We start from the raw sequence: 27,856 nt of genomic DNA on the forward strand, positions 1-27,856 counted from the left end.
CAGAAAACAGTAGTGAACACATCATTTCATTGTGTTCTAAAACTCTGGTCTCGAAATGTGTAGTGAAAGCCTATTGTAATTGTTGGTGTCTATTATGCGGGGTCTTCCCTGTGCTAGGCAAGATTTCAGTCCCTGTCATTTGAATTGATCTGAACTCTTCTCCAGCATGTTAATGAGCCAAGAGGACACAAATAACTTTGTATTCACAGCTGCCATGAATCTCAACCACCCCAGTGTACATCTGCGTTGCCTCAAAGGTGGACAGCCTTTGGCGCAGCCAAAGGGTGTGAGACGTTTGCTGCTGTTCGGTGATGTTTAAGCTGCTCTATTTCAATCTGAAGCCCACCAGCCCTTTTATCCCCTGTACCCAATTTTCCAACTCTATCTGTCCATGAAATGTCTGTAAATTGACTGTATAACCCAGTTCTTTTAATGTAACCATGTATTGTTATAACTGTGCCCAGGACATGCTTGAAAACAAGAGGTAACTCTCAATGTTGGAAATGACTTCCTGGTTAAAAAAAAAAATGATAATTAAAATATTGAAAATGGTATTTTGAATAGAGCTATATGAAAGAGGTTATACTGTGGGTTTCAGGAGAGCAGGAATATGCCACATTACAATGAGATCGCTGAAAAGAACGTTCATACATTGTTAGCTGTGTGTTATCATTCAGAGAGGACCCTGGATTGTTAACTGGGTTCTCACCGATCCAACCATGGTGCCATTTGCTACAATGTTACTCCAAACTACATCAGATTAGTACGTTCTGTAAAATGTCACCTTCCTCTTTCCATTGACTGAAACCTACACAGCATTAATATCGGGGGGTGTTTTTCTGTCACCCCCGCCCCATTAAACCTCTCCTGCCTCCTCTCCCTCTTTCTTTCTTTTCTCTCTCTCCGTAGATCAGGTTCTAGATTAGGAACTAGATTAGGTTCTAGAATGGACAAGCAAAGGAAACATCTGCAAGATTAACCCTCCTGAGATGTTGGAAATCTCTAAATGACATTGAATATCCGGCCAGCGCGGACTTCTGCATTCTATCACCTTCTACTGCCCCGCAAAAAGTATCCAAAATAGTCCATTACAACACTTAGATATTTGGGGCACTTCGCAACTGTCTGCATATGCTGCACCCCAGTGATATGGTTATCAGATTTATGAATGTTCAATACAGAGGCTACTACTGTATATATCAAAGAGGTTTTGAAACAACGAAAGTGCCTGTTGATGCTGTTTTGTGCAGCACAGTTGAATCACAGGAAATAAATCGTTTCTTACATCTGGTGCAGATTGTTAGAAGCTAAAACGTTACGGCCACCTTAATCATGGCAGATTTTCTTTACTCAAACTGACGAAGGGAAATTGGTGCCTACACTGAGATACATGTCATTATGTACACGCTGCTGCTAGAATCACTGTCCTCGCTCCTAACCCTGTCTCAGCGTCTCTCCTGCTGAAATGCCTCTCCTGGCTTCCTATTAAATCCCGTATTACACACAAAATTCTCCTCTCTTTTACGGCTATACCCTCCTCTGCCCCTCCATATATTTCCCCCTAATATCTCCACTATATACTCCTCTTCCCCTCCTCACATCTCCCCCTAATATCTCACTATACCCTCCTTACATCTCACCCTAATATCTCACTATACCCTCCTCTGCCCCTCCTTACATCTCCCCCTAATATCTCACTATATACTCCTCTTCCTCTCCTCACATCTCCCCCTAATATCTCACTATACCCTCCTCTGCCTCTCCTTACATCTCAGCCCTAATATCTCACTATACCCTCCTCTGCCCCTCCTTACATCTCAGCCCTAATATCTCACTATACCCTCCTCTGCCCCTCCTTACATCTCCCCCTAATATCTCACTATACAGTACATCTGCCTGACTTGCGTCCTGCTCAAGGATGTCTTCTCTCTACCCCTTTTGTATCTTAACCCCTCTCCTACCTAAAACCCTTCTCACTGACTGCCCCACACCTCTGGAATGCCCATCCCCCCCAACACCCGACTACCACCCTCTCTATCCACCTTTAACACCCATTTTAAAACACACCTCTTTAACGAAAAGCATACGGGCAGCTCCGCTGGCTGATACGATACGTCTTATATGCACTGACCTTGGCCCCTTGCAGACGCGCTTACCCGCACGCCCTCCTACGTCTCAGTAAGTTCTCCCTACTTTCCATTTGATTGTAAGCTCTTCGGGGCAGGGACTCCTTCTCCTAGTGTTACCCTTTATGCCTTAAAGCACTCGTTCCAATTATGCTTTCTATTTTGTATCACACACATTACTGCTGTGAGGCGCTGTGTGCATGGATGGCAAGCTGACACCATGGTACATAAGTGGAACTAAGCCCTTAATACACCGGGACAGAGGTGCAAGGTAAAAATGGCTCTACCTGTGCCAATCCTGCTGACGGTACCCTGGTATATACAGTACGGTAATAACCCTTTACACATCTGCAGCTAGTTGGCAAATGGGACAATGCTAAAGGGAGACATAAAAGCACTAAAACTCACCGTAAATTGCAGCTACAATCATTGTCACGACAAACCTTTAATACAATCCCCTTAGAATAATGTACTTGTCTGATTGTATTAGAAATGCATCAGTCTCATTGTCTTGACCCAGGGGCGGCCAACGCCAGTCCTCAAGGGCCACCAACAGGTCAGGTTTTCAGGATATCCCTGCTTACTGAGCCACTGATTGAGCCACCTGTGCTGAGGCAGGGATCTCCTGAAAACCTGGCCTGTTGGTGGCCCCTGAGGACTGGAGTTGCCCGCCCCTGGGTTACACCCATCACTGCCACTTCCTGGTGCTATGTGGGACGGCCTGTGTAATGGTTACACCTGATTGGGCTGCGAGAAGTCGCCGCTGCCCCCTCCGTGCGCACTGCTCTGCCGCTACATCACAGTGTGTAATTGCAGCGGGAGAGAGAGCTGCTGTGTACTCAGAAGTCATCTAATCCAAAAATAAATGCAGCCCCTTGAGTGCACGAGGAGTTTTATCTCAGGGCTAAGTGATGTTTGTATTCTATTATCTGGCAGCGACTGATCCACTTTTTTTTTACGCTAGATTTTCAAATGTAATTTGGAAACCCAGTTGGGAATTTTCATGAAGGAATGTGTTCGTCGGCCAGCTATCTCCGAGCGGTTAACCCATTACCTGCCGGACGTGCCCAGCTCTCTCCGAGCGGTTAACCCATTACCTGCCGGACGTGCCCAGCTATCTCCGAGCGGTTAACCCATTACCTGCCGGACGTGCCCAGCTATCTCCGAGCGGTTAACCCATTACCTGCCGGACGTGCCCAGCTATCTCCGAGCGTTTAACCCGTTCCCTGCCGGACGTGCCCAGCTATCTCCGAGCGGTTAACCCTTTCCCTGCCGGACGTGCCCAGCTATCTCTGAGCGGTTAACCCATTCTCTGCCAGGTGTGCCCAGCTATCTCTGAGCGGTTAACCCATTCCCTGCCGGATGTGCCCAGCTATATCCGAGCGTTTAACCCATTCCCTGCCTGATGGACCGGCTATCTCCAAACGTTTAACCCATTCCCTGCCAGATGTGCCGGCTATCTCTGAGCATTTAACCCATTCCCTGCCGGATGTGCCCAGCTATCTCCGAGCGGTTAACCCATTCTCTGCCAGGTGTGCGCAGCTATATCCGAACGTTTAACCAGTTCCCTGCCGGACGTGCCCAGCTATATCCGAGCGGTTAACCCTTTCCCTGCCGGACGTGCCCAGCTATCTCTGAGTGTTTAACCCATTCCCTGCCAGGTGTACCAAGCTATATCCGAGCGTTTAACCCATTCCCTGCCTGATGGACCGGCTATCTCCAAACGTTTAACCCATTCCCTGCCAGATGTGCCGGCTATCTCTGAGCGTTTAACCCATTCCCTGCCGGATGTGCCCAGCTATCTCCGAGCGTTTAACCCATTCTCTGCCAGGTGTGCGCAGCTATATCCGAACGTTTAACCCATTCCCTGCCAGATGTGCCGGCTATCTCCGAGCGTTTAACCCATTCTCTGCCAGGTGTGCGCAGCTATATCCGAACGTTTAACCCATTCCCTGCCTGATGGACCGGCTATCTCCAAACGTTTAACCCATTCCCTGCCAGATGTGCCGGCTATCTCCGAGCGTTTAACCCATTCCCTGCCAGATGTGCCGGCTATCTCCGAGCGTTTAACCCATTCCCTGCCAGATATTTCTGAGCATTAACCCATTCCCTGCTGGATGTGGTGGATATCTTCGAGCGTTTAACCCATTCCCTGCCAGATGTGCCGGCTATCTCCGAGCGTTTAACCCATTCCCTGCCAGATGTGCCGGCTATCTCCGAGCGTTTAACCCATTCCCTGCCAGATGTGCCGGCTATCTCCGAGCGTTTAACCCATTCCCTGCCGGATGTGCCCAGCTATCTCCGAGCGTTTAACCCATTCCCTGCCAGATATTTCTGAGCATTAACCCATTCCCTGCTGGATGTGGTGGATATCTTCGAGCGTTTAACCCATTCCCTGCCGGATGTGCCCAGCTTTCTCTGAAACATTTAACCCATTCCCTGCCTGATGGGCCGGCTTTCTCCGAGCGTTTGAACCCATTCACTGCCTGATGGGCCGGCTTTCTCCGAGCGTTTGAACCCATTCACTGCCTGATGGGCCTGCAACGAACTGCAATCTATTAACCTCATCGATTCCAACAACGCACCAAACTTAAATTTGTTGCATGTTACAGTATTAAATATAATAATAATATTATTATTATTATTATAATCTGTTTATAATCCGATCAATGAACTATATTTGTCTTGCAGCAGCAGTTCCTCCACCTGTTGTTTTTTCAGCCCCCATTTTTTTTACAGGGCGAAAACGAGGGGCCCCCCTGAACCAAACGCCCTTATTTTGAACACCAGATCCCGCCCCCCCCCCCCCCCCCCCTGGTTCCTGAGATACATATCAGTGAATTTACCAGGTTTAAATCTCCCTCAAGGGAAACAAAATGGCTGCCCAATTTCAGGCCAATAGGAAGCTGCAACATCGTTAGCTGTGGCTTCCTATTGGACGGCCATTTAAATACCCTTTAAAAACCAGGAAGTGACACCTGTAACTTCCCCAGTAAGTGCCTCAGGAAGCAGGGGGTCTCCGGAGCTGAAATCAGCGCGGTTCAGGCCTGGAGGACCCTCTGCTTCCGACCTTGTAAGGAAAATATAATAAATATGGAGGTTACAGTCGTTATTCAGCATTACTCCTCTTAACATCTTTTGCTGTCAGAGGGGCCTGCAATACACATGGATCACTACATGTATTTTATCATTATCATCATTTGTAATGCGCCAACCCATTCTGTAGAGTATTATTATGTTTCTGGGCCTCTCGGGTTGGGAAGGGGTTAAGATTTCCTTGGTGACGATAGTCATGTTTTCTTAGCAAGAAGAAAAAAAAAAGGAAACATGACAAACGTCAAGAAAAGAGATCGGAAGAATTAAACCTCTTCTAAGGAGCTTAGGGGCTCCTGTCCTGTTAATTCTTCGTACGACAGAGACTTTGAAAGTCCATTACAGCCGTTAAACAGTGTGCTTTACAGTAAATGCCAAGCTTAATGCAAACAGACGGATATCAAGACATTTCTCAAGTGTGGGGTTTATGGGAATTAGACATGGCACGGGCTGGAGATACAGTGAAATGCCTCATTTACATCATCTCCTTTACCTCGATGGGAAGCTCCGCCGGCTGATACTACACATCTCATGCACTGACCGCGGCCCCCTGCAGACGCACTTACCAGAACGCCCTCCTACTGTCTCTAAGTGTTCTCCCCACTGACACCGTTAGATTGTAAGCTCTTCGGGGCGGGGACTCCGTTTCCTATTGTTTTACGCCTGAAGCGCTTATTCCCACTATGTGTTATATTATTATGTCCCGTGTATAGTAATGCGCTGTGTACCTGCATGGCGCTATATAAACAGAGACACATACATATCCTAAGCGCACACAGAACACCGTGAAAACAAGCGTTCGATTTCAGAGAAATACTGATGTCAAATATTTCTGCCTGGATTTCTTAACCCTTTAAACATGGCTAAACATGGCCGCCATTGTGAACATCGCAGCCCCCTTGGCATTGCTGTTGGATGATGAGCTCATTGCGGTAACGGTGTGATGCCCAGAATACATTTGATGGATCAAGACTTGGGCCTACGTTTGTAAGGCCGAGCTTATAGTGACGGCGACGCGACAGATGACGTCACCCGTCGCCATCGTCGCTAGCTAAAGTTGTAATTCGCTTTCCAGCGACGTCGCGGGCAACCAGGTCTTTGATTGGTTCGGAGGCTGTCACATGTGGTGACAGCCTCTGAAAAATCTAATTTTACCAGCTTTAGAAATTCGCGCCGCCAGCGTAGCTCCGTCACGTCGCGCTTACTATAAGCGCTTGCGACGGCGACAATGCATTTGTTTTCTAGCGGCGTCGCCGGCACTATAAGCGCAGGCTAAACCTGCTGCAATTCTATTAAAACAACAACTGAATCGAATATCAATTAAAAATGGATCAAATATATTCTAGATGATAGATGGCGTTATGTGCATGAGTTCTTTTTATGTGACTGCATGTTCAATATAAGCTGCATATTATAGCAGAGCAGGCATCCTAATGGCAGTATAGGAATTACATGAGCAATAACCAATATCACTCAAGAAAACACATCAGAAGCAATCAATATCTCTTGCAATAACTCATTTAGATCATAAAGGGCAGATATCATTGAACGAGTTGGCTCCTAAATTATCCCTACGGACAGAATCTTCCGGTCTCCTTGCTTTGGAATCTGAAAAGATTCATCAAGTCAGAAGGGGTCTTATGGCATAGCAGCGCTTAGTAGTACAGTATTGGGCCGAAAGGACTGTTCTACCTTTGAGTTTAATCATTTAAAACTAAGGTCCCCAAAAACCTGGCGTTTCTATGAAATGCTGTTCCTCTCGCCTCCTCTCATATCATTGTATTTGCGCCCAGCCAATTACTGCCAACGGTTCAGAATCTGGATTAAGGGAAATGGTTTGATGCATTTGCTTTGTTTTTCTGATGAAAGGTTAAATAAAACTGTCCGGAATCCATACAAATGCTATATGGGACCCTCCTCCCACAACGCTATGACACTCCCACAACGCTATTACACTTTATCGTGCAGGCAGCGGAGGTGCCACCAGTTGTAACTAATATTATATATATAATATAATAATTACATTACATTGTACATGTCAGCGGCGTCCAACGCCAGTCCTCAAGCCCCCCGCAATAGGTCAGGTTTTTAGGATATCCCTGCTTCAGCACAGGTGGCTCAATCAGTGGCTCAGTCTTCGACTGAGCCACTGTTTGAGCCAGCTGTGCTGAAGCAGAGATATATTGAAAACCTCTCCTGTTGGACGGGGCTTGAGGCACCATGCAGCACACACCCTGGCCCACACTGCTGAATTCTAAGCGCTGACGTATTATAACTAGTAACCCTTTCTTCTTATTCAATGTAGCAAAATGTTTTTCTTGTGCAAAAAATGAGAAGCATGTCTGCCAGGCCCAGAAGCGCCTGGAAACGTCGGTGTGGTCTTTACAAGGCCGGTCATCTACTCCACGCCTTGCCATGGACAATTCCTTTCATGGGCCCTTCGGTCCTTTTACTGGAGGCCAAAAAAATGTGGACCCGGCACCGTTAGTTACATCGGAACATAGAACGTGGCGGCAGGTGAGGACCACGCTACCCTCCCAGTGCGCCCATTCCCCTAACGCCTGGAAAACCGCCAGAACGGTTTTATTCTCAGCTTTTTGGGGGATTTATGCTTCTATCTACCCCCAAAAACATGTAATTCCCCTACTATATTAGCCCCTACCACATCTGCCGGGAGGCTGTTCCGCACATCCACCACACTTTCCATTAAGCACTTCCTCACATTTCCCCTTAGCTGCCACCCTCCCGCTTCAGCGCACAACCACTTCTTCTAGCACTTCTCTTTGTTTGAAATATGCTATGTTTGTTGAAAACCTTTATGTAGTTGAAAGTTTCAATCATATCCCTCTCTCCCTTGTGTTGGGGTGCCAGGCGGCTTCTCCAAAAGTACTGGACACAATGGTGAAAGTTGCGACGCGCTCATGACACACACACCTCTTACCGCTCCATGCTGTTTCCTCCTCTCCTTGGCCCCAGGCTCCTGACACCGCCTCCTGATTGGCTGCATTACCCAGAAGCAGCCAATCAGGATGGAGGAAGCTGTCCAGCCCCCTAGCAACAGCCCTGCTCTCTCCCTGCTCAGGGAGATCCTTTGGCCCCCCCAAGCCGTTCAGGTCACTATGTCCAGAGATGTAATACTGGGCACATACATGTCCAGAGAGGTAATACCGGACACATACATGTCCAGAGATGTAATACCGGACACATACATGTCCAGAGAGGTAATACCGGACACATACATGTCCAGAGAGGTAACACCGGACACATACATGTCCAGAGAGGTAATACCGGACACATACATGTCCAGAGAGGTAATACCGGACACATACATGTCCAGAAAGGTAATACCGGACACATACATGTCCAGAGAGGTAATACCAGACACATACATGTCCAGAGAGGTAATACCAGACACATACATGTCCAGAGAGGTAATACCGGACACATACATGTCCAGTGAGGTAATACCGGACACATACATGTCCAGAGAGGTAATACCGGACACATACATGTCCAGAGAGGTAATACCGGTATACATATACATGTCCAGAGAGGTAATACCGGTATACACATACATGTCCATAGAGGTAATACCGGTATACACATACACGCCCAGAGAGGTAATACCGGTATACACATACACGCCCAGAGAGGTAATACCGGTATACACATACACACCCAGAGAGGTAATACCGGTATACACATACACGCCCAGAGAGGTAATACCGGTATACACATACACGCCCAGAGAGGTAATACCGGTATACACATACACGCCCAGAGAGGTAATACCGGTATATACATACACACCCAGAGAGGTAATACCGGTATACACATACACGTCCAGAGAGGTAAAACCGGTATACACATACACGCCCAGAGAGGTAATACCGGACACATACACACCCAGAGAGGTAATACCGGTATACACATACACGCCCAGAGAGGTAATACCGGACACATACACACCCAGAGAGGTAATACCGGTATACACATACACGCCCAGAGAGGTAATACCGGTATACACATACACGCCCAGAGAGGTAATACCGGTATACACATACACGCCCAGAGAGGTAATACCGGTATACACACACACGCCCAGAGAGGTAATACCGGTATACACATACACGCCCAGAGAGGTAATACCGGTATACACATACACGCCCAGAGAGGTAATAGCGGTATACACATACACGCCCAGAGAGGTAATACCGGTATACACATACACGCCCAGAGAAGTAATACCGGTATACACATACACGCCCAGAGAGGTAATACCGGACACATACATGTCCAGAGAGGTAATACCGGACACATACATGTTCAGAGAGGTAATACCAGACACATACATGTCCAGAGAGGTAATACCGGACACATACACGCCCAGAGAGGTAATACCGGTATACTCATACAGGTCCGGTATTACCTCTCATTTTTTACTGGAAAGAGTGTCCAAATACAGGACTGTCCAGTTCACTACTGGACGCCTGGCAGCCCTGCCCTTGTGTCCTCTGAGCTGTACTTGTTAAGGTCCTCTAGTCTTTCCAGTGCACGGGAGGTCAACACCAGCCCGCAAGAGCCACCCACCAACAGACCGGGTTTTCAGTATATCCCTGCTTCAGCACAGGTGGCTCAATCAGTGGCTCAGCCTTCCACTGAGCCACTGATTGAACCACCTGTGCTGAAGCAAGGATATACTGAAAACCCGATCTGTCGGTGGCGCCTGAGGGCCGGAATTGGCCTCCCCTGCACTGGCAGATCAGAGAACTCCCTAAAGATGTCAGACCGGTCCTCTCTCACGGATATGGAGCCCGTCTCTGAGATTATTTTTAGCATCAACGTTTTCTAAACTTCCACAGCTGATAAATGATTATTATTTTTACCGCACAGATTCCGGGCCCTGGAGGATAGCACCCCACATTTTTTTTGTGGGGGGGAAGGGGGAGCTCACCTGTTTCTCTCCGCTCGGCCTCCGGTAACTCAGGAGTAACTCCACGGCGCCCACCACCTCTTTCCGTATTGCGTAGAGCAGCGCGTCGCCCACGTAGACGGTGTGGCTCAGCAGCAGCTCCATGATCTCCAGGTTCTCGTTCTCTATGGCGATAAGCAGCGCACTGCGGCCCAGGGGATCGATGCAGTTGATGTTGATGTTGTAGTAGATTTCGGCCTCCTCCAGGGCGTGCTTGACACTGGCGTAGTCCCCCTTCTCCACGGCAATGAGGTAGGCCTTCTCTTCCAGCGACAGCTCGGCCTCCGCCCGCACGATCTGCAAAGGGATCCTGTCCCTGTAGGGGGAGTAGTTCACCTTTTTGTAGTACAGCTGGGCCATTGTTCATAGCGACATTACAACCTGAGCGGGAGGAATTGGAACAGAGTCAGAATCCATCTCCTCCTGCGCAGACATATCAAGCATGTCCCATCAATGTCCGCTCTCCCCAACTGGGTGTGTCGGACTCCAATTCTATGCCTCAGCCATCTCATACTGATAAATACCCTTTCCCATGTTTTTCATGTACTGTGTAACCATTATACCCTACTCCCTGTTATTCATGTACTGTGTATCCATTATACCGTACCCCATGTTTTTCATGTACTGTGTAACCATTATACCCTACCCCCTGTTATTCATGTGCTGTGTAACCATTATACCCTACCCCCTGTTATTCATGTGCTGTGTAATCATTATACCCTACCCCCTGTTATTCATGTACCGTGTAATCATTATACCTACCCCGTTATACATGTACTGTGTAACCATTATACCCTTCCCCCTGTTATTCATGTGCTGTGTAATCATTATACCCTTCCCCCTGTTATTCATGTACTGTGTAACCATTATACCCTACCCCCTGTTATTCATGTACTGTGTAACCATTATACCCTACCCCCTGTTATTCATGTACTGTGTAACCATTATACCCTTTCCCCTGTTATTCATGTACTGTGTAATCATTATACCCTACCCCCTGTTATTCATGTACTGTGTAACCATTATACCCTACCCCTGTTATTCATGTACTGTGTAATCATTATACCCTACCCCCTGTTATTCATGTACTGTGTAACCATTATACCCTTCCCCCTGTTATTCATGTACTGTGTAATCATTATACCCTACCCCCTGTTATTCATGTACTGTGTAACCATTATACCCTACCCCCTGTTATTCATGTACTGTGTAATCATTATACCTACCCCGTTATTCATGTACTGTGTAATCATTATACCCTACCCCCTGTTAATCATGTACTGTGTAATCATTATACCCTACCCCCTGTTATTCATGTACTGTGTTATCATTATACCCTACACCCTGTTATTCATGTACTGTGTAATCATTATACCCTACCCCCTGTTATTCATGTACCGTGTAACCATTATACCCTACCCCCTGTTATTTATGTACAGTAGTGTGTAACCATTATACCCTAACCCTGTTATTCATGTACTGTGTAATCATTATACCCTACTTGTTATTCATGTACTGTGTAACCATTATACCCTACCCCCTGTTATTCATGTACTGTGTAACCATTATATCCTACCCCGTTATTCATGTACTGTGTAACCATTATACCCTACCCGTTATTCATGTACTGTGTAATCATTATACCCTACTCCTTGTTATACATGTACTGTGTAATCATTATACCCTTCCCCCTGTTATTCATGTACTGTGTAATCATTATACCCTACCCCCTGTTATTCATGTACTGTGTAACCATTATACCCTTCCCCCTGTTATTCATGTACTGTGTAACCATTATATCCTAACCCTTGTTATACATGTACCGTGTAATCATTATACCCTACCACCTGTTATTCATGTACCGTGTAATCATTATACCCTACCCCCTTGTAATTCATGTACTGTGTAATCATTATACCCTACCCCTGTTATTCATGTACTGTGTAATCATTATACCCTACCCCTCGTTATTCATGTACTGTGTAATCATTATACCCTACTCCTTGTTATACATGTACTGTGTAATCATTATACCCTTCCCCCTGTTATTCATGTACTGTGTAATCATTATACCCTACCCCCTGTTATTCATGTACTGTGTAACCATTATACCCTTCCCCCTGTTATTCATGTACTGTGTAACCATTATATCCTAACCCTTGTTATACATGTACCGTGTAATCATTATACCCTACCACCTGTTATTCATGTACCGTGTAATCATTATACCCTACCCCCTTGTAATTCATGTACTGTGTAATCATTATACCCTACCCCTGTTATTCATGTACTGTGTAATCATTATACCCTACCCCCTGTTATTCATGTACTGTGTAATCATTATACCATACCCCTTGTAATTCATGTGCTGTGTAATCATTATACCCTACCCCCTTTTATTCATGTACCGTGTAATCATTATACCCTACCCCCTTGTAATTCATGTACTGTGTAATCATTATACCCTACCCCTTGTTATTCATGTACTATGTAATCATTATACCCTACCCCGTTATTCATGTACCGTGTAATCATTATACCCTACCCCCTGTTATTCATGTACTGTGTAACCATTATACCCTTCCCCCTTTTATTCATGTACTGTGTAATCATTATACCCTACCCCCTGTTATTCATGTACGGTGTAACCATTATACCCTACCCCCTGTTACTCTTGTACCGTGTAATCATTATACCCTACTTCCTGTTACTCATGTACTGTGTAACCATTATACCCTTCCCCCTGCAATTCATGTACTGTGTAACCATTATACCCTTCCCCCTGTTATTCATGCACTGTGTAACCATTATACCTTTCCCCCTGTTATTCATGTACTGTGTAATCATTATACCCTACCCCCTGTTATTCATGTACTGTGTAACCATTATACCCTTCCCCCTGTTATTCATGTACCGTGTAATCATTATACCCTACCCCGTTACTCATGTACTGTGTAATCATTATACCCTACTCCCGTTATACATGTACTGTGTAATCATTATACCCTACCCCCTGTTATTCATGTACCGTGTAATCATTATACCCTACCCCCTTGTAATTCATGTACTGTGTAATCATTTTACCCTACCCCTGTCATTCATGTACTGTGTAATCATTATACCCTACCCCCTGTTATTCATGTACTGTGTATTCATTATACCCTACCCCTGTTATTCATGTACTGTGTAATCATTATACTCTACCCCTTGTTATTCATGTACTATGTAATCATTATACCCTACCCCTGTTATTCTTGTACCGTGTAATCATTATACCCTACCCCCTTGTAATTCATGTACTGTGTATTCATTATACCCTACCCCTGTTATTCATGTTCTGTGTAATCATTATACCCTACCCCTGTTATTCATGTACTGTGTAACCCTTATACCCTACCCCATTATTCATGTACCGTGTAATCGTTATACCCTGCCCCCTGTTATTCATGTACTGTGTAACCATTATACCCTACTCCCTGTTATTCATGTACTGTGTAATCATTATACCCTACCCCCTGTTATTCATGTACTGTGTAACCATTATACCCTTCCCCCTGTTATTCATGTACCGTGTAATCATTATACCCTACCCCGTTACTCATGTACTGTGTAATCATTATACCCTACTCCCGTTATACATGTACTGTGTAATCATTATACCCTACCCCCTGTTATTCATGTACCGTGTAATCATTATACCCTACCCCCTGTTATTCATGTACTGTGTAATCATTATACCCTACCCCTTGTAATTCATGTGCTGTGTAATCATTTTACCCTACCCCTGTTATTCATGTACTGTGTAATCATTATACCCTACCCCCTGTTATTCATGTACTGTGTAATCATTATACCCTACCCCTTGTAATTCATGTGCTGTGTAATCATTATACCCTACCCCCTGTTATTCATGTACTGTGTAATCATTATACCCTACCCCCTGTTATTCATGTACTGTGTATTCATTATACCCTACCCCTGTTATTCATGTACTGTGTAATCATTATACTCTACCCCTTGTTATTCATGTACTATGTAATCATTATACCCTACCCCTGTTATTCTTGTACCGTGTAATCATTATACCCTACCCCCTTGTAATTCATGTACTGTGTAATCATTATACCCTACCCCTGTTATTCATGTACTGTGTAATCATTATACCCTACCCCTGTTATTCATGTACTGTGTAACCCTTATACCCTACCCCATTATTCATGTACCGTGTAATCGTTATACCCTGCTCCCTGTTATTCATGTACTGTGTAACCATTATACCCTACCCCCTCTCATTCATTTACTGTGTAATCATTGTGACCTACCCCCTGTTATTCATGCTTTGGCAATACTGAAATATTCTTTCGTCATGCCGATAAAGCTTCTTTGATTTGTTTGCAACAGAAATAAAATGAGAGAGAGGGATATACTTGTGCACAAAAATGACCACACGTGAGATTCCTGGGAAATTTGCTCATTTGCATAGGCAAATTGTATGTATGTATGTATATTGTTATTAATGTACATAGCGCTTCACAGCACATACATTACAATCATGTAAATAACAAATAATATAAATAACACAAAGGGGAGAAGTGCTTCAGACATAAAAGTAACATTTAGGAAAAGGAGTCCCTGCTCCGAAGAGCTTTCAATCTAATTGGTTGGTAGGAAGAATGTACAGAGATAGTAGGAGGGCGTTCTGGTAAGTGCGTCTGCAAGGGGCCAAGGTTAATGTATGAGGTGTTAATTATCAGCCATGGAGCTACTCATATGCTTCCTTAAGCAGGTGTGTTTTGAGGTTGGTCTTAAAGATGGATAGAGAGGGTGCTAGTCGGGTATTGAGCGGAAGGGCATTCCAGAGGTGTGGGGCAGTCAGTGAGAAAGGTTTAAGGCGGGAGAGGGATTTAGATACAAAGGGGGTAGAAAGAAGACATCCTTGGGCGGATCGCAAGAGTCGGGATGGTGTATAGTGAGACATTAGGGCTGAGATGTAAGGAGGAGCAGAAGAGTGTAAAGCTTTAAAAGTGAGGAGGAGAATTGAGTGCGAGATGCGGGATTTGATCTGAAGCCAGGAGAGGGATTTCAGGAGGGGAGACGCTGAGACAGATTTAGGAAAGAGTACAGTGATTCTGGTAGCAGCGTTTAGGATAGATTGTAGGGGAGACAGGTGAGAGGCAGGAAGGCCGGACAGCAGGAGGTTACAGTAATCGAGACGGGAGAGAATGAGGGCCTGTGTCAGAGGTTTTGCAGTTGAGCAACAGGAAAGGGCGTATCTTGGTAATATTGTGGAGGAAAAAACGACAGTTTTTTTCTACCTTTTGAATGTGAGAGGAGAATGTGAGAGAGGAGTCGAATGTGACCCCTAAGCAGCGTGCTTGGGCTACTGGGTGAATGATAATACTTCCAATTGTAATGTGGAAGGAGGTAGTAGGGCCAGGTTTGGGAGGAAGTATGAGGAGCTCTGTTTTTGCCGTGTTAAGTTTAAGTCGGCGGAGGGCCATTCAGGATGATATCGCAGAGAGACATTCAGAAACTTTGGTCTGTACAGCAGGTGTAAGGTCAGGGGTAAAAAAGTAAATGTGTGTCATCAGCATAGAGGTGATATTTGAACCCAAGAGATGTGATTAGGTCACCTAGAGAGAGTGTGTAAAGAGGAGAGGTCCAAGGACAGAGCCCTGGGGTACCCCCACAGAGAGATCGATAGAGGAGGAGGAGGAGGTATTAGAAAAAGAGACACTAACCATACAATGGGAAATGTAAGAGGAGATCCAGGATAGAGCTTTGTTACGAATGCCAAGAGTATGGAGAATGTGAAGGAGAAGAGGGTGGTCCACAGTATCAACTGCTGCAGAGCGGTCGAGTAATATGAGCAGAGTGTAATGATCTCTCTCTTTGGCAGCATGAAGATCATTAGTTATTTTAGTGAGGGCTGTTTCAGTGGAGTGAGCAGTGCGGAAACCAGATTGTAGAGGGTCTAGGAGAGAATGGGTGTTGAGAAAATGAAGCAAGCGAGAGAATACAAGACGTTCAAGGGGTTTAGAGGCAAAAGGCAGGAGGGAAACAGGTCGATAGTTAGAAAGACAGGTAGGGTCAAGCTTTCTGTTTTTGAGTAATGGTATAACTGTTGTACGTTTGAAAGAAGAGGGAAAGGAACCAGAGTAGAAGGAGGAGTTAAAAAAATGTGTGTGAGCGTATAGGATGAGAGTCTGACTTTATTAACTTGTTGATAGGTTTGTATTAAGAATCTTGTTTGATCTTATTAAATGATTCACCTATTATATACTCAAACAGAATTGCTCCCCCCCCCCATATTATTTGTTTCCTAATACTCCCCCTCCCCTTTCTTATTTGTGTACCCATCCCATATAATACAACTTAATAAATAAAAATAGTTTAAAAAATATTTTGTAGCATAACAACATGTTGTTGAAGGTTAATGGATATTTAGTTCTACACAGCTCATCGCCCCTGCAAAAAAAAAATGCTATGTAAAATGCTTCCCCTATTTATAACGAAAACAAACTTAGCCTACCCAGTGTTTTCAAATCCTCTCCTCCTGACCCACGTCACACCAGGTTTTAGGAATACACTGGCCTAATCCAGGGGTGCTCCACTCCAGTCCTCAAGTCCCAGCCCCCCCCCCTCCCCCTCCCCAGCAGGTAAGGTTTTCAGGATATACCAGCTTCAGCACAGGTGGCTCAATCAGAGGCTCAGTTGAAGACTGAGCCTCTGATTGAGCCACCTGTGCTGAGGTTAGGATATCCTGAAAACCTGACCTGTTGGGGGGGTGGAGGGGGGGACTGGGGTTGAGCCGCCCCTGACCTATACGGTGAAGCACAAAGTTCACTTTGCTCAAAACATTGTTCGACTCCGCAGCCCTATTAAGCGAAATTCCATTTTCCTAAAGTTCCTCATCACTGTAAAATACGAAGAAGCCGTTTTCTTTGTGACTTGTCCTTATCTTCTCTTCTTTGTTTTGGCTGTATTCGTGTGTTCTATACCAAATGACAAAAAATAAATAAAAAAAACCTTGGCAATTAAGGATGGTAAAAAATGAAAAGATAGCGGTGGTTATCCGTGAAAGTCTCCGGTCTGCAAAATGCGGAACCACTGTCGGCGCCAAGGTTTATCAAAAACAGAGAACGTCGGCAAAACTATTGGGATTTTCTCCTCTGTGATCAATCTGGTGCTGTTTTGCAGTCAGAAGATCCATATAGGGTGATGTATGAAGGCACTTTTCAATCACAATTAATGCAAGCAGCATTGCTTAGTGTAGGGGTGGCCAACTCTAGTCCTCAAGAACTATCAACAGGTCAGGTTTTCAGGATATCCCTGCTTCAGCACACGGGGCTCAATCAGTCCCAGCTTCAGCACAGGTGGCTCAATCAGTGGCTCAGTCTTAGACTGAGCCACTGATTGAGCTACTTGTGCTGAAGTAGGGATATCCTGAAAACCTGACCTGTTGGTGGCCCTTGAGGACTGGAGTGGCCTCGTGCATTCTAATAACCAATTATATTTGAATGTTCCCAGCTGTTCAATCCTCTTTATTTATGAGGCCGTAGTGTTGGCTTTCTTAAGCTTCTAGAGCTAATTAGCGATACACGGTATGCTGGCAGATCGCGCGGCTACCCAAGTGAGTGGAGCTGGCCAGCGGCCACTTGGAACTCTTCAGCTCATATTCTGTGGTCAACAAGTAGAAGTGATGATGAGCTTACATGGACATTTTGCAGAGCCAAACATCACACTGGAAATTATCCCATCTCTTGCTTTCCTGCTTCCCATCTTGGCAACAGCTAATGCCGAGCTACGTTTAATGTCTCCAAGGAGCAACACTCTTAAGATGTCTTCTGAATCCCTCTGGTAACACAGGAGCAGTCCTCTCCAAAGGTCTAACCCATTTTGCCGAAGACGGCTGTAACAGATTGTAGAGTAATGCTTCTCTGGCACCAAAAGAGTTAAGGAGCTGATCTTTGAAGTGGGAGGCTTTTCTATGACCACTTCAGTGCTGGAGGCCTTGAAAGTGCCACCCCTGGCACTCAAGAAGCAGAGGTTGAAGTTGGGTGTGAAGGACTAGACAATACTACTTACAATGTTAGTCTTTCAGTTACACAGGAAGATAAACACAGCATTAATTTTCTGAAAAGGGACCTCCAACCTTATCTCCTAGGACGTGACAGTACTGTTACTGCTAGTACTAGTGTGATGGATTCCTGAATTTATAAGGATCTTTGCTTTGATTTGCCCTCCTAATAAACCGACTAAATATTTTCCTATACATCTCCCACTATATTCCCAAAGCACGGCCTCTATAGATCTAATTCTAGTCAGTGGGCTACAAGACACTTTCTAGCACTGGTTACATTCACTTGAACGGTCCATATGCTGCCTTCTAGCATAGCACCGCTTAGTAACATGGGCCAAAGAGATTGTAAGTGACATTTTGTGCCAGAGGAACAGGAGGGGGGGGGGGGATGTGAAAGTGAGCCAATATTTGGGAGATAACGTGATATAAGGTCACAACGTGGTGGCACCCGGATTTATATCAGGATAATCAGCGTCACAAACAGTGACATCACTACTGGGCCGCACATGGTTATTGCATAAAAAGCAGGTTCCGACAGTGTACAAACCTATTCAGTAGCTCAACATCGGCGTGCCCTTTACCAGCAGGCAGTGCCACTCATTGTGGCAGTAACGACCTATACTGACCCTTACGTCTGATACCTTGTGAAACTCCATTTTGTTAAGTACCTGTCGTGAAATGGTGGCAAACGAAAGCATTACATTCTCTCTCCGGGCCGCTCAATGTCATCTCGGGATCAGCAAGCCTGCTCACGCAGAGCTAGTGACAAGTAATTAAAAGTAACCGGGTAACTGGACATGATTGTGCATGCACATTTCTTTGGTAAAGCGCTGATCTCTCTCTTTGTATTCATAGCTTTGGGAAACCTTTTCCCTACCACCTTCAGCCACAGAGTTGCCAGGTGTCCAGTATTGGACTGTCCTGTATTTGGACACACTACTGTCCAGTAAAAAATGAGAGGTAATACTGGACCTTTATGAGTCCGGTATTACCTCTCTGGACATAGTGACCTGATTGGCTTGGGGGGGGGGGGCCGCGGGATTTCCCCAAGCAGGGCTGTTGCTGGGGGGCTGAGCTGCTTCCTTCATCCTGATTGGATACATTACACAGCAGCAGCCAATCAGGAGGAGGTGCCAGGAACCCGGGGCATCTAAATATGCAGATATTCCCAATCTACCCTTAAACCAATGATCCCTGATCTAGTCCCAATAAATGCAATGGGTTTTCCCCCCCGTATTGTATTGTGCCTTTTTGTTGTTGCCCACCCAAATGTAAAAGAGAATGAAAAGAAAGAATGGAATTCCAACATAAAAAGCCTCTACCCCTGGGTCCCGAGAAGAGAAAATGGATCAACCAAGTGAGACACAATGCTCCTTCTCTGAGTGAACGAAGAAGGGGAGGAGGGGAAACGGAAAGGGGGAGGAGGGGGAACAGAAAGGGGGAGGAGGGGGAACGGAGAGGGGGAGGAGGGGGAACGGAGAAGGGGAGGAGGGGGAACGGAGAGGGGGAGGAGGGGGAACGGAGAGGGGGAGGAGGGGGAACGGAGAGGGGGAGGAGGGGGAACGGAGAGGGGGAGGAGGGGGAACGGAGAGAGGGAACGGAGAGGGGGAGGAGGGGGAACGGAGAGGGGGAGGAGGGGGAACGAAGAGGGGGAGGAGGGGGAACGGAGAGGGGGAGGAGGGGGAACGGAGAGGGGGAGGAGGGGGAACGGAGAGGGGGAGGAAGGGGAACGGAGAGAGGGAGGAGGGGGAATGGAGAGGGGGAACGGAGAGGGGGAGGAGGGGGAACGGAGAGGGGGAGGAGGGAGAACGGAGAGGGGGAGGAGGGGGAACGGAGAGGGGGGAGGGCGAACGGAGAGGGGGGAGGGGGAACGGAGAAGGGGAGGAGGGGAACGAAAAGGGGAGGAGGGGGAATGGAAAGGGGAGGAGGGGGAACGGAGAGGGGGAGGAGGGGGAACGGAGAGGGAAGGAGGGGGAACGGAGAGGGGGGAGGGGGAACGGAGAGGGGGAGGAGGGGGCCGGAAAGGGGGAAGAAGCGGATCGAAGAGGGGGAGGAGGGGGAACGGAAAGGGGAGGAGGGGGACCGTAAAGGGGGAGGAGGGGGACCGTAAAAGGGGAGGAGGGGGACCGGAGAGGGGGAGAAGGGGGACCGTAAAGGGGGAGGAGAGGGACCGGAAAGGGGGAAGAAGGGGATCGAAGAGGGGGAGGAGGGGTAACAGAAAGGGGAGGAGGGGGAACGGAAAGGGGAGGAGAGGGAACAGAGACGGGGAGGAGGGGGAACGGAGAGGGGGGCGAGGTGGAACGGAAGAGAAAGATAGAAGGAAAGAAAGCCAATGTTTGAAGAGATAACAGGGAATTGATGGCGGTGGTTAAACAACCTGCAAACATCTGAAATACAGAATAATTTGAATCCTCAGCGGAAAGGGGCTGCAGCTCTGTGCACACGCGGCCGCTTCCAGCTAATTGTGCCATGTTCCATTCCCAGCGGAGTCCGGCACACCGCAGAGAAGCAGGAGATGTGTTGGTTATTATGGCTTCTCCGGGAACAAATCACATCTGATTCCCCCCTCATCCTTTTATCCTCTATTACACCCGACATCCATAAACCTCTTACTGTGCTGCAAACAGGCAAGCCGCTTAACCCCGTCACTGCCAGAAGGGCCTGCAATGCACACACCTTATATGTTTTTATTTTTCTAATAAATCAGTTCTGTACTATGAGAAAATACTTGTAGCCTTATTTTTCTAGAAAAAACCCCAACTCTGAATGACATTTTTAATGTATTATAATATAACAAGCATTTTTTGTTTCTATAGGAACCATTTACAAAGTTACATCCCCTTCCTCTTCTGAAATACGCTCTGGCACACCCCTTTTTGAGCCCTGCCCTCTCTCTAGCAGAGCACCAATTGTATCTAGTGACTGCCTGGTCACATGATCTTCCTCACAGAACTTTGCTTCTTTGCTCCTCTTCTGCTGCACTGACAGCCATTTAGTGAACCCCCGAGCCATATCTTTGCCGATCGATCACAGGAGAATAAATCGATTGGCAACGTAGCTAATTACTTATCATTGTGTGGATCAGCGGTGAGCAAAGTGGGGGGCGCTGGATTGTTTTGGGGGGCGCAGCGTTTGCAGAGGACCTGCGCTCTTCCCCGAGGCATTTAAATTAAATGCCGGGGGATCGCGTGAGTTGAGCCCCCCTGCTATAAAACAATGCACATTGTCTAATAGAAATTTAAAATGTGCTCAGGTTTCCAGCCTAAAGTCTGCGAGGACTATTTGTCCAAATCTCCCAGCTGCAAAAAGTTAGCAAAATTAGAGGGAAAAAACAGCACAAGATTTATCATCTAAAAAAATTGCAAACAAAGTAAATCTTTGATAAATAAAGGGCAATTGTTATCCATTTTTGCAGCCTTTGTTTACAAAGTGAATCAGACAGAAGGGAACGATCTCCATTCTTATTTTAGTCATATTTTAATCAATAAAGTGATTATAAATCCCAAGCCCGTCTCCTTAATCTCTGGTCTGGTTTGAATGGTCGTCTTCTGCTGATCAGTAATCTTGTGGATTCGGCTCTGGCCAGAGATTGCTTATTTTCCTTTATATCCCGGGGTCTGCTCATATCGGGAGTAGGTATGTTGGCATTTTGTGTTTACCTTTCCAATAAACGCAAGATATTTCTAGGAAGGATTTTAATGAAGGCGCTGCTGAATAATGTTAGCACAGCTTGTGCCTTTTAAACGTCACGTAACAAGAAAAGCAAAAATACAGAATAACAGGGGCGCCTGTCACCCAGAGATATGTACACAATATCCGCAGGGAAAAGCTGGTTATTCACGGGGCAGAACAGAAGATCAGACTGCAGGCACAGCTGTCCTGCCTATGAACTCCAATCCTCATCAGGCACACACACGGTGGGGTTATCATCTTCTGCATATCCTGAAATGATGTATTCATTTTCATGGGGATTGAGGGCGGGGGGGGGGGAGGGGTTGGTGCAGTTACTTTCCTAGATGTGCACGTTTTCTGAGGGTCTGGGCAGCTTCCTTTATCCTGATTAGCTGCTGCTGGGTAATGCAGCCAATCAGGAGGAGGCGTCAGAAGACTGGAGGTGGGGCCAAGGAGAGGAGGAAACAGCATGGAGTGTGTCCTGGAACAGGATTCTCTATTTCTGTTCCCCCCACCCCATTTTGCAGCTGTGCCTGCTAGCCCTCTATTTGGATGTAAGCTTTCCCTGCAGCTATCACTCCTAGTGCAGGGGGGAATGGATACATTTAGATACTTCCCTATTCTCCAGCCTGCTAGAAAGTTGGTTGCCGTGACAACCCCGTTATTCCCCTGGCTAAATGGACTTTTCCATCCTCCCCTGTCTGTATTCACAGGTAGCTTAGCCCTGTCCCTATTCCTGTGTGACAAACATTACACGCGTCCTTTCTTACCCAAGCAGGCTGAGTGAGTGCTCCCATTCTTACCCAAGCAGGCTGAGTGAGTGCTCCCATCCTTACCCAAGCAGGCTGAGTGAGTGCTCCCATTCTTACCCAAGCAGGCTGAGTGAGTGCTCCCATCCTTACCCAAGCAGGCTGAGTGAGTGCTCCCATCCTTACCCAAGCAGGCTGAGTGAGTGCTCCCATTCTTACCCAAGCAGGCTGAGTGAGTGCTCCCATTCTTACCCAAGCAGGCTGAGTGAGTGCTCCCATCCTTACCGACTCCCTTGCAAAGCAAACCGTGTGACCGTCCCTTGATACAGACGCACTTCCCATAGAGAAGCCCTCTCTACCCACACAACACACAGAGAAGCCCTCTCTACCCACACAACACACAGAGAAGCCCTCTCTACCCACACAACACACACACAGGAACCGCACTTCACACAGAGAAGCCCTCTCTACCCACACACCAACACCCACAAGAACCGCACTTCCCACAGAGAAGCCCTCTCTACCCACACACCAACACCCACATGAACCGCACTTCCCACAGAGAAGCCCTCTCTACCCACACAACACACACACAGGAACCGCACTTCACACAGAGAAGCCCTCTCTACCCACACACCAACACCCACAAGAACCGCACTTCCCACAGAGAAGCCCTCTCTACCCACACACCAACACCCACAAGAACCGCACTTCCCACAGAGAAGCCCTCTCTACCCACACACCAACACCCACAAGAACCGCACTTCACACAGAGAAGCCCTCTCTACCCACACAACAACACCCACAAGAACCGCACTTCACACAGAGAAGCCCTCTCTACCCACACAACACCCACAAGAACCTTTCATTTCTGTAACTCCCTCAGTAAAGCTAAGAAAAGACAAAGGACTTGTGCTTTCAAAGGGGGATGAGTTCAGCTATCTGGCCATACTTATATCTACCGTAGCATATACCCTGTGGCTACAGAATAGAGTGAACAGTGTGTGTGTCTCAAGCGTCTCGCACTTTTCACCATTATGTCCAGATTTTTGGAGAAGCCACCTGGCAGGCCTACAAGTAACTGAAATCTAGTCATTATGTCCAGTGAGGTAATGCCGGTATACACACACATGTCCAGTATTACCTGTCATTTTTTACTGAACAGTGTCCAAATGCAGGACAGTCCGGTACAATACTGGACACCTGGCCACCCTAGTTACCTTGCTATCTTGAGGACTGGAGTTGAGAACCTCTGGGCCTCAGTGTGGACACGAAGCATGGAAACAGCAATATGGAGTAGCTGCCACACTTCCAATGCTTTCTTTCCTTTTGCTTGGCTACTACACTTATTATGATTCATTGGCAATGAATTCAACACATAAGAGGGTCTGGTGGTTTTACACCGCGCAGTGTACAATGATTCTCTGCCTCAGGAATCTTAGCACCTATGTGTCTGTGCAGAGGCACAGGGAGGTAAAGTGACATGCCCAAGGTCACAGGCAGAGCTGGCAGAGGCATTTGAACCAGTTTAATCTGTTTCAAAGGCAGTAATACAGTATTATCAGTGAGATACTCCTTTAGCCATGGATATTCAGAAAGCCAGCTAGAGGAGCCTACAGTTGGATACATCTTGCCATCAACCTCTGCTGTCGCCACGGCATGTAACAGTGTTACTATAGCTGCTCTAATAGCTTCTTGCTGCTCTAGCTCTCTATCATTTTGTTATGAAGAATTATTTCCAAGCGCATGCTTTGTATCTCTCTGTGCAGCCTCTGGGCAAACTCCTAGGTTTCATCATTCTCATTCTATTGAAGACTGTTAGAAGATGCAGTTGAAGCAATATCCTACAGGTGTGGGTTTAAAAAAAATCAGTTCTCTACTATGCGAAAATACTTGTAGCATTTAAAAAAAATAAAAATAAACAATTTTAAAGACATTTTTAATGTATTCTAATGTAACAAGCATTTTCGTTCCTATAGCAACGATTTACAAAGTGACATCCCCTTCCCCTTCTAAAACAGCATCACCTTTTTGAGCCCTGCCCTCTTTCTAGCACTGAACCAATTGAATCTAGTGCCTGCCTGGTCACATGATCTTCCTCACAGAACTTTGTCAGTCAGTGCAGCAGAAGAGGACCCAAGGTGCATTTAGTGAACCCCCGATCCGAATCTTCGCCGATCGATTACATGAGAACGGATCGATCGGCAACTGAGCTAATCACTTGTAAGTGTGTAGATTGTATTGATGCACATACATATTCAGGCAGTCCTCGGTTATCCGACACAATGCGTTACTCAAAATGGCGTTGGATAGCGAAACGTTGTAAAGCGAAACACGTTTTCCCACAGGAACACTGTTTAAATGGAAGGTTCCGTTCCTGAAGGCATTTTTAACACTAAAATACACAAAATATTTTACGCAGGCAATAAGATATGCAGCACACACATACATTATATAGTGTATATACTGTATTATATATATAATATTACATAATATATAATATAATAATATAATACCGTATATTATATGGTATAATATATATATTATATACACATAAACAACTTTGCAAAGCGTCGTAAGAGCGTTGGATAAGCCGTTTTGGCGTTGTAAAAATGAACATAGGTATGCATTGCACAGCGTTGGATAAGCCATTCGTTGTAAAACGAAGCGTTGTAAAACGAGGACTGCCTGTATATATCTATATATATATATCTATATATCTATATATATATGTGTTGTAAAACAAGGATGTGTTGTAAAACAAGGACTGCCTGTATATATATGGTGTGGCTCAGTGAGTAACGCCACTGACTGGCACTGAGAGTGTGAAGCAGGGGAACCTGGTTCAATTCCTGTTGTCGGCTCCTTGTGACCTTGGGCAAGTCACTTTATCTCCCTGTGCCTCAGGCACCAAAAACATAGATTGTAAGCTTCACGGGGCAGGGACCTGTATCTGCAAAATGTCTCTGTAAAGCGCTGCGTACAACTAGCAGCGCTATACAAGAACATACTAAAAAAAAAAAAATATAAGTATATTTTGAACGGCAGCTTTAAATCGCCGTCTGTTTTTAGTCCGTGTGGAAACTGGTTCTTCAGCGGATTTCCTGACCTGTGATGAAAGGGAATCTCGAGCAGGTTGGGCCTTGTATTATGGGGCTTGAGTATCTAATAGATTACCCTCCAAAAATAAGTAACCAATGAAATCTATGAAAATATTACTTGATATAAACAATATATACACATTAACAATGACTGATATTAATTAAAAAATCGGCAATGGTGGTCCATCATATACATCAGGTGTGCGCAAACTTTTTCATCTGTGCACCCCTGCCTGCTCTCCCCCCCCCCCCTCTCACGCCCTTCCCCCCCCCCCCCCCCCCCTTACCTTTTCCCCGGAGTTTTCTGATGTCATGTGACATTGCGGCATCATTTGGCAGCACGTTGCCATGCCGCGCATTGCCATAAACCGCCAGAGACAAGGAAACTGACACACAGAGGCCTCGCACGCTCCCCTGACATTTCATTTAAATTATTTGGGGCCTCTGTAACCGCTGCACCCCCCCCTCCCCGAAATGTTGCCCCCCCAGTTTGCGCACCCCTGATATACATCATTTATCTTTATAAGTATCCCATGAAGACTGAGCTGTTGAAATGTTACTTTTCTCGCGTACATTCCATTTGGGCGCAGTTTCTATGGCTAGTTTTCAGATTGAAATCTTCTACGCCAAGAGCGGCCGCCCCTCTCCTCTCATTGGCTGAATCTCTGCGGCTTCCCTTCAGCACAACTGTTGACAGAAAGGACTGATGACATCATAATTGTATACATTTTGTAAATGAGATTTTTTTATTATGATAAGGAGGTTATCATGATTCCTGGGAATATATCTACTTGCAGTAAGTGTATCAGGGCCATTAATCTTCATAGAAAACGTCTCATCAGATTTAGGGGAAATAATGCATGTTAGTTACTGGAGCTGCATTCTTAACCACAGCGGCTGTGCAGTTCAATCTGCCGGAGAGCGTCTTTCAAAATGAATGTAAAAGAAAAAAACTAGCAAATAAACATTAAAAAAAAAAAAACGTAATTGGATCAATGTCTTTGTTCAACCCAAACTACCAATGGCTCAGTGATCTGGGAAGGTAACTTCTCCACCTACAAATAAATCTACTGCATCCGCCAACCAAGCAATTCCTGCTCATTTAGGCTCAAAACTCAACAAACCAATCACGCGCAACAACTGGAACGCTACACTATATGACACCGGGGCATCCCTTGGGAATGGGGGAAAGGGGATTTCACCGGCAGCAAACGAAAGGTATACAGGTATATACCAATAAGTTAAACACAGGAAGGAAGTTGATCCAGGGAGAAATCGGATTGCCATTACTGGAGTCGGGGAGGAATGTATGTCCGCCCTAAGAGGCAAAATTGGATAATGTTTCACTGGGGTTTTTTGCTTGCCTTCCTCTGGATAAATGGAAATACAAATATAGGATGAGTTTCTTAGTCGACTAAATATAGCACAGGTTGAACTCGACGGACAAAATGTCTTTTTTCAGCCTCATCTACTATATATACACATTTAAATGTCCCACACAAGCATTAAAATAAATATCTGAAAAAACAACAATTCTGTGACATAAATGTAGGGTTACCAGAATTCACCACTCAAAAAAAAAGGACACGAAGCCGGGACACCCATCACGCATGCGCAGTTGGCACTCATCACTCGCGCATGCGTGGTCGGCTTTCATTCGCGCCTGCGCAGTCTACTTTCGCTGCGCAGGCGTGAACGAAAGCCGAATGCGCATGCGCGAGTGTTGAGCGCAGACTGCACATGCATGAGCACGGTGAAAGCCGAACGCGCAAAGGATTGATGCCGGCTGCTCAGGTGCGGATGAAAGCCGACCACTCATGCGCGACCGTTGAGCGCCGAATGCGCATGCGCGAGTGTTGAGCGCAGACTGCACATGTGCGGTTGACGCTCGCACATGCACAGCCAGAAATCCCGGACGTTTTTAGTTATTTAAAAATTCCTGCCGGACGGCGACTTTAAATCAAAAAATCCGGACATGTCCGGGAAAATACGAACGTGTGGTAACCCTAATAAATGGAATATAAGACGGAGCGTCTGTATACGCGCGTTATTTACGTGAG

The 27,856-nt window shown here is 46.1% G+C and overlaps 1 protein-coding gene across 3 annotated transcripts in view; it reads right to left on the reverse strand.

Annotated features, from left to right (window-relative positions):
- Positions 1-27,856, reverse strand: part of TRPC5 (transient receptor potential cation channel subfamily C member 5) — a 117,326-nt gene that overhangs the window by 56,224 nt on the left and 33,246 nt on the right. For all 3 annotated transcript variants that reach the window (XM_075573483.1, XM_075573482.1, XM_075573480.1), the window contains one exon: positions 10,174-10,572. In XM_075573483.1, coding sequence (XP_075429598.1) covers positions 10,174-10,551 — 378 coding nt within the window. In that variant the 5' untranslated portion in view covers positions 10,552-10,572. The remainder of the gene's footprint in view (positions 1-10,173; positions 10,573-27,856) is intronic.

The sequence above is a fragment of the Ascaphus truei genome, chromosome 16 (assembly GCF_040206685.1).
Source record: "Ascaphus truei isolate aAscTru1 chromosome 16, aAscTru1.hap1, whole genome shotgun sequence".
NCBI classification, from domain to species: Eukaryota; Metazoa; Chordata; class Amphibia; order Anura; family Ascaphidae; genus Ascaphus; species Ascaphus truei.